The 13,564-nt window shown below is 34.8% G+C and overlaps 1 protein-coding gene across 1 annotated transcript in view; it reads right to left on the reverse strand.

Moving 5' to 3' along the window:
* The window catches only part of LRRC9 (leucine rich repeat containing 9), an 88,316-nt gene that overhangs the window by 46,451 nt on the left and 28,301 nt on the right, over nucleotides 1-13,564 (reverse strand). The window contains exons 12-16 of the mRNA XM_054567034.1: nucleotides 12,616-12,748; nucleotides 10,433-10,555; nucleotides 9,658-9,773; nucleotides 4,162-4,374; nucleotides 2,927-3,046 (exon numbers count right to left, since the gene is read on the reverse strand). Of these exons, the coding sequence (XP_054423009.1) occupies nucleotides 2,927-3,046; nucleotides 4,162-4,374; nucleotides 9,658-9,773; nucleotides 10,433-10,555; nucleotides 12,616-12,748 (705 nt within the window). The remainder of the gene's footprint in view (nucleotides 1-2,926; nucleotides 3,047-4,161; nucleotides 4,375-9,657; nucleotides 9,774-10,432; nucleotides 10,556-12,615; nucleotides 12,749-13,564) is intronic.

Here is a 13,564-nt window from a genome sequence, read left to right on the forward strand (position 1 = left end):
AAATAGATAAGGGGAAATGTCTCTATGCAAAACTATTACAACTAATAAATGAAAAAGAAATGATAGGGTAAGAAAATTGTCATTTTGTAATCCACAATGAATTAGTGGATGTAAGCATTAATAATGGCTGCTGGCATCAGAAAAGTAAGACCACCAGACATTATGTGCCTCCTAAAGTCTTGCCTGAGTTGTCAATCTCTGGATCCAGTTCCTAATTTTCAAAAAATATGGAGGGTGGAGAGCATGTAGATTTCCACCGTAAGTGAGCAAATTAGTAGGATCCAGACTGTGGAAAACTCTTTGGGTTGGAAGATCCAGTATTTCTATAGATAAACTATGGGGAGTGGAAGTGGGTAGAAGGGAAACCTATAAAATTAGGAGATATTTAAAAGATACAGTATAGCCCTGGCTGGTGTGGCTCAGTTGGTTGGAGTGTCCACCCACAGACCGAAAGGTCTTGGGTTTGATTCTTGGTCAGGGCACATACACAGGTTGTGGGTTCAATCCCCAGTTGGGGTGTGTACAAGAAGGCAACCAATTGATGTTTCTCCCTCACACCGATATTTCTCCCTCTCTCTTACCTCCCCTCTACTTCGTCTCTCTCTAAAAGCAATGAAAAAATGTCCTCAGGTAAAGATTAAAAAAACATAGTACATTTTTTAAAATGGCAAAATCAAACTATTGTGCTAGGGATGCACATTTGGGTAATGGATTATGGGGGAAAATGCTGGGAATGTATTACTATAGAAGTCAGAATAATGGTTTCTTAAAGAAATGGGACATATATGCCCTGACTGGTGTGGCTCAATTGGATGGACATCATCCTGCAGAGTGAAAGGTCGCTGGTTCCATTCCAGGTCAGGGGACATGCCTGGGTTATGGTTTGGTCCCTGGTTGGGGTGTACAAAAGGCAACTGATTGCTGTTTCTCTCATACACCAATGTTTATCTCCCTCTTTCTCCTTCTCTTCCCTTCTCTCTAAAAATAAATAAATAAAATCTTTTAAAAAAAGAAAGAAATGGGACATATAGAAGAGGCTTATACTACAGGTAGCAAAGTTCTATTTCTTAACCTGGGTGCTGGTCACAAGCATGTTCACTTTATAATAATTGACTAAACCACATTTGTAGTTTATAGTTTTCTGTATCTGTGTTTTACGGTTCAGAAGAAAGGTGAAAAATACACGAGTACTTTTTTTGGCTGGGTACAGTGAACGGTATTGATGGTGCATGACAAGGTAGGGCTCCCTAAGCCCCTCCCCTTTTCCAGGCGTCTGGGATGGAAACTGTGGAGGTCAGGAGATTCTCAGTGTGTGGGAGGATCAATTTTGGGCAAGGACTCCCAGCAGCTGAGGGCCTCTCTTCCTCTTGTTGGGGCTTGCCCACATGGAGTCCTAGGAGTAAGAGCCCCCTGGACCACCAGCCGCAACCCCTAACATTCATATAGTCATTTTTAGAAACATGTTTATACAGCAGATACTTGAGGTTTGAGAAGTCTATATCTAGCCACCTTTGAGAATCCTAAAATTTGAAAATGGTACTTGGGCATTAAAAATTGTCTAGTTCTCTATGAATTGACCATGGTAGTATTTAACCAATAAGTAGGTTGTGAGACTATGATGATAAGAGAAATTTTTCTATTTAAGAACCACAAAAACACATTGCAAAATACATGCTGGGAAGCTGGCTAAGCTTACTTGCTATATAAGTGCCTTGAACGATTTAAGAGTTTACTCTTTAAATTTGTGCTTAAGAAAAATTATGATGACTGTCATAACTTTTTGAACTCCTAGTAAATGTCAAAAAAAAATAAGTTAAAATCCAACAATTTACATATAGTCCTGGGACTTCTATTAAACTACCTTTTTTTATTCAGCTGCATACCAATCCCAGGCCATTAGGGATTCTGTTAAAAAGGACTTTGGCTTTTGAGGGGCTGGATGAAAGAAAATCAAGGGATTAAGAGAAAAACTACATATATGTGTGTGTGTGTGTGTGTGTGTGTGTGTGTGCGTGCACACGCGCATGCATATGTGTGTATGTAAATAAAACATAGACATAGAAAACAGTGTGGTGATAGCCTCAGGGAGAGGGGGTGGGGTAGGAGGAGGTGGGCAAAGGGAGGGATAATGGGGACAGAAAGAGACTTTGCTTTGGGTAATGGGAGCAGGATGCAGCGTGTAGATGATGTTTTGTTAAGTTGTACACTTGAAACCTGTATGGTTTTGTGAACCAATGTCACCCCAATAAATCAATTTAAAAACAAATAAATAAAAAGGATGATGTCTTTGCAAAAGAAACAAGGAAGGGGGTTTAATACTGAAACCTAAGATCAGTAAACAAAGTAACAGCTCACACAAAAGTGGTGGAAACAGCAGCACAAAGGCTTCAATATTGCAAGGCGGTAGAGTGTAAGCGCTGAGAATGATGATGTACTTTGGAGAAGAGTGTCAATGACCATGGGAACTGGGCCTGCTGGACTGGAGTTCTGGAAACGCATATGTCATTATTTTTGTTATGTGACATATATTATAGCAAGGAATGAAAAAGCCAGACAAGATCCATAGTGATGTGTATATGAGCATGTCTATATGTGAAGTAGTAAGAGCAGAATAAAATGGAAATGACACTTTACAAAGGATATTTTAAAAACAATAGTTTTTAAACTTGTTGGGATAGTTTTAACAAACTTATTTTAACATAGCTAGAAATCAGATATGACCACAGGTGTATATTTGGTTTGCAAATGGAATTGAAATCTATGAGTTATTTTAGAGAAAGTAACATAGCATAGTGTATGGTGCTTTTGTTCTTTATCTGGGCTGTATAATCTTGAATATGGTGTATATGAGTTCATAATTACAAAAATCATTTATCCATTAAATTAATAATTCTGTTTTACTTAATTTTCAAAGAATTGTTCTTACCAAGTGGTATACATCATCTAAACAAGTAAATTCATTAAAGCTGATATTAAGTTTTCGAAGTCCTGTTAACTTGGAGAGATCTCTCAATTTACTCAAGCTGTTTCCATGGAGATTCAGACTCTGAGGTAAAATAAAATATAAAATAAAAAAATAAGACAGATTCTATTCTACACCATCGTTATTTAAGTAACATTAAGATAGAGCCAATAAAAAAAATCTAATGTATGATTTTAGAAGGTACAGCTTATAATAGCATCCTTAGATCTGGTTCTTGATTAATCTGAGTTTCTGCTTGGTCTATGTTTCTCATTAATTGGCATAAAATTCTTTTAGGAAAATAGTTATATATATGGTTGAAATATTTATTCAGACAGATCGATTTCTCAGGCTAGTCAGTGAATAATGTAGGCTCTAGAGATTTTTGGGTATTAGCCAGGACTCACCATGAGAGAGAGAGGATGGCAAGGATATCCCTTCGCTGCAGGAAACTGTGTGAAGGAACTGGACTAAAGAATAAAGGCTGAGTGAGGGTGCTGAAGTAGTAAGACAGAATGTCGAAGAGAGGCAGAAGAATGTAAAGTAAGTCATTTCAGTAAGTTAACTCTAATTCTGTTGAAAAATTTTGTAAAGCTAACGCTCCCATATTCTATGTTGATTAATTCTGGAAACTGATTTGAAACTTGTCTTCATCCTAATCATTTAAGGAGAATTTATTTGCTATTCAGGAATAAAATCCCTTGCAAACTAGCTACCTCTACACTGACACTGTTCTCTACGGTGGCCACTAGTCACATGTAACTATAAAGCACTTGAAGTGTGGCTAGTCTGAATTGGGAGGTGCTGTAAATGTAAACCATACTCCAGAATTCAAAGTTTTATTATTAAACTATCTGGTTAATGAATCTTAATATCAATTGCACGTTGAAATGATAATATTTTGGGTATGTTGGATTAACTAAAATTCATTATTAAAATTAATCTTGCCTTTTAATTTTGAAAAACTTTTTAATGTGGCTAATTCAAAATTTAAAATTACATATATAGTTCATATTATATTGCAACCAGAGAGCACAGACCTAGTCAATATAAAAGGAAAGAGTTGGATACTTTTAAATTTGACAGCATGATGCCTGGCATCATCAAATAGGCGGTTTAATATCTTTAGCTTTCATATGATAGATTCTGATTCCACATTCAAGGTTCTTGTTTCTAAATTTATTCATCGTAATACTTACCACAATGTGACTGAATATGCTAGTCTTGGCAAGGGAAAGTATCATTTTATCATCCAAATTACTAAGTTTTGGTCTGGGCTTGATCCTGGGGTCCATTTTTATAGCCTCATCATCGAATTTCAATTCCTGGGACAATACTGATCCTTCTGATTTATTTTTGCTTTCTTCTAGAATAACATTGTTCAATGAAGAAAATAAAGAGTGAGGCTTGACCTAAAAAATTTATTAAGAATATTGAAAATTTGGTTGCTCTAGTTATCATTTTGAAAAAGAAATAGGCTATGTAGAAAAGATCATTTTTTTAATTATATAGTAACACCTATGATGTTCAGAATCACATTAGGAAATCTATGAGAGTAGATTAAAATTATGGGCTAAGAATAGGTATATTCATCCTCTCTCCCTAAATATTCCTTAAAAATGGGAAAAAATAATTTTAAAATATTTTATAACAGTGGAGAGGGCACCAACAAAAGACTAGAAATTGTGAGACATAAATCAGAAGGGACTGAACTGACAGAGAAATAGGAGCAAAAATGTGAGCTCTAGCCAAAGCATATGCAGGAGATAATCACTTTGAAGAACAGATCCGGAGAAACTTGGTATTCAGAGCAAACAAGTAAAATAGCAGGAGGGTGCTCCAGGTAATAAAGTAATCAGGTAATTAGGTAATTATGGTAATAATTACATGTGGATAAGCAAAAACAACATGATCAAATAGAAATGGCTCTAGAAAAAAAAGAAAATGTCCCATAAGAGAATTTTTTAAAACCTGGGGGAATAAAGCATCTAATATAGAATAAAATAGGGTAAACACTTCAAAGTAAAAATAAGGACAATCAATGAAATAAAAATATTCAATAAATGCTTTGAAAAACCAAATGGATATGGTAGCAGATCATATTAGCAACATGGAAGCTAATATTGAGGAAATCATCCAGTACATAGAATTTTAAAAATAGAGATGCAAAATGTGAAAAAAAAAGACAAGATATGGAAGATAAGTCAGAATGTCCAATATTTAATTAATAAAGGTTCCAGAAGGCCTGACAGAAAATAGAAAAGAAGAAGTAATCAAGGAATTGAGAGAAGAAAGCTTCCCTGAAGTATACAAAGAACTGAATCTTCGGATCAGAAGAGCTCATGAAATGGCAAGCTGAACGATGATAGTGCTAATGTCTTCACTGACATCACTGAACAGTCACAGCAGTCGGGAATAACCCACTGCTCCACTTATTGTTTAAGTTTTTCTATTTACCACTTGCTTGTGTTTCTGGGTCTTTTGCTGAAAGCATACATGACTAATACAATCCCCCTCATAATAACAATATAAAATATAAATGCCTAGAACTATACTTAACAATAATTAAGATCTCTGTAAAGTAAACTGTAAGAGAGGACTTGAGGAAATGGAAGGACTTATCATGTTCTGGATGAGAGGCCCAATATTGCAAAGTATTCATTTTGCCCTAAATTAAGTTTAAATTCAATATAATCTCAAACAACTCCTAATAGGATTTTAAAATAGAACTTAAACTGATTCTAAATTTATTCAGAAAAGAAAATGCTCAAGAATAGCTCAAAGTTAAGATGGCAGAAGAGTAAGTGGAAGCTACATTGACCTCCTCTTAGGACTAGACAGGAATTACAGCTAAATTAAAGAAAAATCACCCTGAATTACCAACTGAACACTAGCTGGAGAGAAGCTTTATAACCAAGGACAAATGGAAGAAAACTCTTCACCACAACAAGACTGGTAGGGAGTGTGGAGGCGTGAGAGGGCTAGCTGGGCTCCAAAGGGTTGCAGCTGAAGTTCTGTAGGGATATTTCAGCAGCTGGGGTGGCGGGGGTCCTCCTGAGAAGTGTGAGGTCCAAACCGCAAGCTTGGCTCCACACCCTTGAGCACCAGAACTGGAAAAGGAACCCAAATAACATCTGGCTGTGAAAAGCAGCAGGGTTTCTGTCCACCAGGGAGACTAGAGACACAGAGAGCGTCTTAGAGGGCCTATGCACAAAATCTCATTTGCAACCACATACCCTGGCCTCAGGTAGAGGGAGGGCAGAGCAGACTAGAGCCATGTAAGGAGAGACTGGGGTTGGTGGCTCTGGGGAGAAAACTGAAGAAGAGCCACCAGGATCCCTGTCCTGAGTCATTCTCCATGCTGCAAGAGCCATATATCTCAGGCTCTTGATCAAATAGAAATGGCTCTAGAAAAAAATAAAATGTCCCATAAGAGAATTTTTTAAAACCTGGGGGAATAAAGCATCTAATATAGAATAAAATAGGACTCTCCATTCTGAGTGGCATCAGCCTGAAGGGAAGCAAGAGCCTTGCCCACAGGAATTACTCTGCCCCACCTGTGGAGCTTAAGTTCTGCTGCTAAGGAGTACAGCTGGAAGACACTTGCTGATTAACCCCACAGAAAGCCTGTAGGCAGAGGCAGATCTCTGGGAGCTCTGAGACTATAGCTGACTCTCTTCTGGGCCTGGTGCTGGTAAAAGCCAGGCTTGGTGAGCAGCTTGGTTTTTTTCTGCACACATCCAGGCCCAGCAGAAGCAGCCACATGCTCTGGATCACTGATAGCTCCAAACAAATTGCCCAGAGCCAGTCACATGCAGCACTTAATATAGGTAGGCAGTATCTGACATAGGTCTGCACCAGAGTATTTGCATATCTACCTAGAAACAAATACAAAGAAGCAGCCAAAATGGGAAAACAAAGAAACACGCCCCAACTAAAGAACAGGAGAATTCTTCAGAAGAACTAAATGAAATGGAGGCAAGCAATTAATCAGATATAGAGTTTAGAGTAATGATTATAAGGATCCTCACCAGCATGAAAAAAGAAACAACAACAACAACACGTAGAAACAATACAGAAGGATAAGTCAGAAACAAAGAATGCAATATCTGAAATAAACAAAACACTGGAAGGAATAAAAACAGTAGGTTAGATGAAGCAGACGGTCAAATCAACAATTTGGAAAACAAAGTAGGAAAAACATCCAAGCAGAGCAGCAAAAAGAAAAAAGAATTTTAAAAAATGAGGAGAGCTTAAGAAACTTTTGGGATAACATGATAGGTAACAACATCCACATCATAGGAATACCAGGAGGAGAAGAGAGCAAGCAAGGGATAAAGAACTTATTTGAGGAAATAATGACTGAAAACATCTCCAGTCTGGTGAAGGAAATACACACACAAGCCCAGGAAGTGCAGAGAGGCCCAAACAAGATGAACCAAAAGAAGCCCACACCAAGACACATCATAATTAAAATGGCAAAGCTTAAAGACAAGAAGGGAATCCTAAAAGCTGCAATAGAAAAGCAGGTAATTACCTACAAGGGAGTTCCAGTTAGACTGCCATATGATTTCTCAACAGACACATTTCAGGCCTGAAGTGATTGGCATAAAATATTCAAGGTATTGAAAAGCAAGGATGTACAACCAAGGATACTTTACCAAGGAAGGCTATCATTTAAAATTGAAGGAGAAATAAAGAGCTTCCCAGACAAGAAAAAGCTAAAGAAGGTTGTTAACACCAAATCAGTGCTGCAACGAATCCTAAAGAGCTTGCTTAAAGGAGGAGGAAGGGGAGAAGGAAGGAGGAAGAAGAGGAAGAGAAAGAAGAAGAAAAAGAAAAAGAAAGAATAGCCGAGAATTTTATTTTTTAAACAAGTTGGGGCAGGGCAAGGGAATTTTCCCTACCACTTATCAAAACATATCATCAAGGTTGTAACAACCAAAACAATGTGGTAAGGGTCCAAGACTAGACACAGAGATCAAAGGAACAGAATAGAAAGATCTATAAATAGAACCCTTATGTATGAAAATAATTTTAACAATAAAGATGGCATTTTAAAGTAGAGCAAAAAAGATGATACTTGTCAAGGAGCTATTCATTTTTAAGAAAAAATTTATTTGATCACCCTACCAACCTCACACCATATAAAACAATTTCTAGATGTAACAAAAAACTAAAAGTTTTAGTACCACCTATGTAAGATTTGGAAGAAAATAAAGTAGAATATTTATATAAGCCTTCTGAAACAAGACATAAAATTTAGAATCCAAGCTGGAGAAGAAAAATAATGACTTCTTAAAAATTAACATGGAAATTACAAATTAAAATGACAAATAAGTTTTTTGCTACAAACAAAAGACAAGTGACAGAAAATATTTGCAACATATAGACATGATAAAGGATTAATATCCAGAAGGGGCATAAGAATTTTTCCAATCAGTATAAAAGACAATAGAATCCAATAAAAAATGGTCAAAGGATATACAAGATGATTCATAAAACTATAAATAATCCATAACATATGAAAGAATAAAATATCCTTTTTTTGCCCATCAGAATGAGAAAAAAAGATTGATGATATTTTTTATTGGAAAGATGCAAAGAAACAAACACTGTCATACATTGTTGGAAATTTGTAAAATGGTAAAACCTTTGTGAAGAGTGCTGGCAAAACCTATCAACATTGAAGCAGAGGGTTGAGTGGTAGGGGTATGGGCAAAAAGATGAAGGGGATTGGGTATTAAGAGATATGAACTTATAAATAAGTCACAGGGATATAAAGTACAGCATAATGAATACAGTCAATAATATCACAATAACTTTGTACAGTGATAGATGGATAGAGAACTTTCTGTGGTGATCACTTTGTACAGTGTATAAATGTGAAATCTCAATGTTCTACACTTGAAAATAATATAATATTGTATGTCAACTATAATTAAAAAGAGCTTTACATTCCAGAATAAAAATTAGACATGAAAAAAGGAAAATGCATATACTCTTTGACTATACAAATTCTTCTACAAATCTATGCTGCAAATAAACTTCCATACCTGTATAAAGATGCATCTACAATGTTGTTCACTGAAATGTTGTTTTAAATAGCAATAAAACTGAAAACAACCTGTATGTTTCATCAACAGGGAAGTCAGAATAGAGTATAACTGAATAGTATGCAGCTACCAAAAGAATGAAGTATACAACAACATGTACTGAAGTGAAAATATGTCCAAAATATATTGTTAAAGGCTAAAATCATCATGGAATACTGAGAACTTGATTCCACAGTGTAAAATGTATTTTTATGTATTGTATTTTTATATATGTAAAATGTATGTATGCAAAAAAAGTATGTATTTTTATATATGTAAATTCACAGAAAAAGTTCAAAAGCAAACCTAACAAAGCTGTTAACAGTGGATGCTTTCATGGAAGGAAGTGGCATCGGGGTTGAAGTGAAAACAGATTTTCATTTTTATTCTATATTCTTCAGTTTCGTTGGAATCTTTCCCAGTGAGACTACAGCCATATATTACACATGTAATATATTTGCATAATTAAAATATTTAGGTGTCACAATGATTTGCTTTTAAAGTATATATACATATGTAAAATAGAATCAACATTATTAGACTTCAAATTAACTTTCTGTTCTCATTCAAGGAATTCTAGTTTTAAAAATACATTCATACCACTGTAATGTACTCAAATTCAACGATGTATTCAGGCAAAACAAGGTCATGATCAAAGACAAACCACTTGAACTGCCGAAAGCTGCAATCACAGTTTCTTTGTCCCACTATAGAATCTAGAGTAAAATAAAAAACAAAAACAGGCAAAACAAACACTCTTTAAAATGAAACATGATATACTCTTTTTAATTCTTACATAGAGTAATAAACAACAAATTCAGTAAGCTCCAACTATTATGGTAGTGGGTTTTTTTCTTAATATCTTTCCACACCCACTAGACAGTTTGTTAATTCTATAAATATTTACTAGCCACCCTTTTGCTACATAGACTAGTAAAGTTTAATTTTATTCATATAATGTCCCTTTTCATACTTTTTCACTTTTCTATTCAATATATGACCACATAGTTTTTTTTTGTGGCTGGGGCAGATCTTTGCTTTGTTTAATTCATTGAATGAATAGGCACACACAGTTTTGACAGATTACTCTAAAACCTTTGTTGTTAAAAAATGGGTGGGCTTTTATCTTTTGAAATACATATAGATTATATGTGTGTAAAATGTAAAATTTTACAAAATAAAATATCTACATGCACATATAAATGACACTGAAGTAGGAGATAGATAAATGGAAGCTCCTTAGTAGCTAGGAACATTCTTGGAGAAAAGTTTACAAATTACTTTAAGTGCAGGTTAAATTGGAAGCATATATATTAAATACAAACATTTTGTATTCAGAAAGATGAAAGCATATTTCTCTTCATGGAAGACATACTTAGCAAATATTTTCGAGGAATGAACACTGAATTAACCATTGGATAGTTGGCTTGACTGATGGATTCCTGTTCACGAGCCTGAACACTCTGGCCAAGGAAAACCTTTGTAATGAGGAGGATGCCTAAGTAGAAAAAACAAATCATGTTTAACAATAATTCATGTTAGTAATTTTCCAATATCACTGCCCTATTGGCCACAGACTTGACTGTATGTTCTGTAAAGGCAGAGATCTTGGCTATCTTTTTGCCACTGGATAGCACATAACACATTGACCCAAAATAGGAGCTTAATGCTTGTTGAATAAATGAAATGGTAGTAAAAGGGGGTCCTTATGATTATATCAAGCAAAGCTTTACAGAAAAAGAAGGAAAGAATCCACTAATTTAGCAATGTTTTTCATTAAGTAATTTAAGAAACCTGTTGATCTTATTGGTCACTGTTGTAAAAATTCATCTCTGTGTCATTAGCATCTAGCACCTGGCTTAGAGCACAGGAGGCACTCAGTAAATGTCTGCTGAGGGGATGAACATTGCTTTTCCCTTCAGGTCTTTTAGGACCTTGAGATTCACTAAATCCTGAGGATCTCCAGGAGTCACTGAATCTTATAGACTAACTTCTAATTACTATGCATAAAACATTCAGATGAGTTTTTTAAACTTATCTGTATAAGTTATAAAATATTAATTGGTAGAAACTACTGTATTTTACTGTGTATAATGCTCACCAATGGTTTTTGTGCATGTTCTACATGGGATTATTATACCCATTGTATGTAACCATTATATCCATGTATAATGCACATCCTTATTTTTCCCTCAAAAATTTGGGAAAAAAGAGCACATCATACACAGTAAAATACAGTAACTGCTTTGAAAAACCTATTCCAGAAGGATATAAAAAAATACTACAGGTGTTTTTTAGGATGAGAATGGAGAGAAATGAGAAAAAAGAAGTAATGGTTTTTTCAAAGAGAACTCCTAGATTCAATAATCTGCTTAAGTTTCTGATTTTTAACTAAATGAAAGACTGCAAAACACACATAGATCATCTTAGTAGAACTATGGTCTGGAACCTAGGATATCAATCATATAAATAAGTTAACCAAATTTCTGACTACTCAGTTTTCAGCAGATAGATAGCTGAGACCCAAGAATAGGTGTCCCTTACTCCCTGACCTGATCAATTCTCTTTATTATATATTCTTTGGTATTACACATGAATACTTCATCTTTGTAGCACTTATGATAATTGTCGATTTAAATTTATTTACATAATCATCAATGTTTGTAAGCAGTGTAAAGGAGAAACTGTCTAGTTTGCATTGACTATCCCTGTCACCTACCAAGTGCCTAACACACAGTAGGCATTCAATGAATGCTTGTGGAACTGAAGAAGGAACGGCGGTGGAGGGTGGGGCGAGAGAGCACATGATGAGCTGGTCTTTTCCCCAATCTGGAGGTACAAGGGAACCTCTTATAGAAGTGTCCTACACACTGGGTTATACACTTTTGTTTTTATATATTCAGGATGCAAAAGTACTAATGACTGAATAAATTAAATATTAAAGGTTTATCTTTCAAAAGGCAACTTATAAAGCAATAGGTCTTTAGCCAGTTTTGGATTTATAACCAGGTTTTCTAAATAAAATTCATTTATTTTAGGACACAATGAACAAAAGCAGACTGTGAAAAGTACTTGATAACTGAAGACAAATAAGGCCTGCTTTCCTGAGTGCTCCATATTATCATTATTGCATAAATGGGCTAAGTACTCTCGCTATTTCCTATGAATCTGGGTTGTGTGTGGGGGTGTGTGTAGTAAGTATATCGATGTATGCATGTGTGTATATATGGATGTATATATATAATTTATCTATTTTAGGACACAATGAACAAAAGCAGACTATGAAAAATATATATTATATAAATTGCATTAAATATCAGTAGCAAATGATTCTCATCCTATTAATGCTGACATATAGTAATCACTCAGTAATATTTGTTAACAACCTAGACTAAAGTACTAAATCAGAAAGTCATGTAATACTACTGGTAAATACTAAATAAAATGGGTTTCAGAAAACCTCCCAGGTTGATAAAACCAAGCATCAAAAATGTTATGAAAATAATGAATTTGAAGACTTAGAACTTAAAGTTCAGAAATAATGTATATTCATATTACCATGTCTAAAGAGCTCATGTTCAAAGGAGTTTTTCTTCTCATCCTTGTACTTCTGCTGTAGAAATTCAATTCTGGGACACTCACACATACTTAGGCTGTTAGCAAGAATAACAGCTTCTTTTCTGTGAGGCAGCTGAAATGAAAAACCAAAGTCAGTATTTTCACAAAATTAACAACACTTTAATACAGTTGGCTTGTTATTTTATGTTTCTGTGTCTGGGGTAAGAAAATGCAGACCAGGCTCAGTGACAAGGAGTAGATAGACTTCAGGTGCAACTTCATTCTTTAAAGCCATTTATATGCAGTATTTTAAACAGGTTTATGAAAAGTGATAGAGAACAATGTTTTTGTAAAAGCAGCCAGAGTTGAGGCTGACAATGCTGTGTGGAGCAGAAGCCATAGTTTTACCCATATTCAATGATACCCCCGAGCAATGGTGCATCTTCCAAAGAGAAAATTCTACGGTAATGAGATATGACATTAGTGAAGGTTCTTATATATTTTTTTCTAATAATATATCTAGTCTAATAATCTTCATTGTTTTCCAGATACAGCTCTGTGCTAATGCATGGAAATCTTACTTTGCCCTGTTACTAGCTTTATTTCTTCAAAGTGTTTTATCAGAAATATTTATACTACTTATTGTGAAAGCAGCTCAAAAAAGCAAACAAAAATTTCTAGTTTTAGCAATCAAAAAACAAACTAGAGCTAAGAGCGATTATATGCTCTCTATATATCCAAGGACAGAAGTAAAATCTGGCAAAGTCATAATTTGAACTCAGTTCTACTTCTCCCTGTCACGATCTCTGTTTTGAAATTATTATTAGTTTAATATTATTAGACAAATTATTTAAAAATATATCTTTTCTATAAATGTTAAATTGCCTATATATTTTTCTTATTGAAACCTGTTGTCCAAAGAGGGTTTTTTTTAAAAAAAAATACTGAA

The sequence above is a fragment of the Pteronotus mesoamericanus genome, unplaced genomic scaffold (genome assembly GCF_021234165.1).
Source record: "Pteronotus mesoamericanus isolate MK-2021 breed Mesoamerican mustached bat unplaced genomic scaffold, CSHL_Meso_final contig_182, whole genome shotgun sequence".
Classification (NCBI taxonomy): domain Eukaryota; kingdom Metazoa; phylum Chordata; class Mammalia; order Chiroptera; family Mormoopidae; genus Pteronotus; species Pteronotus mesoamericanus.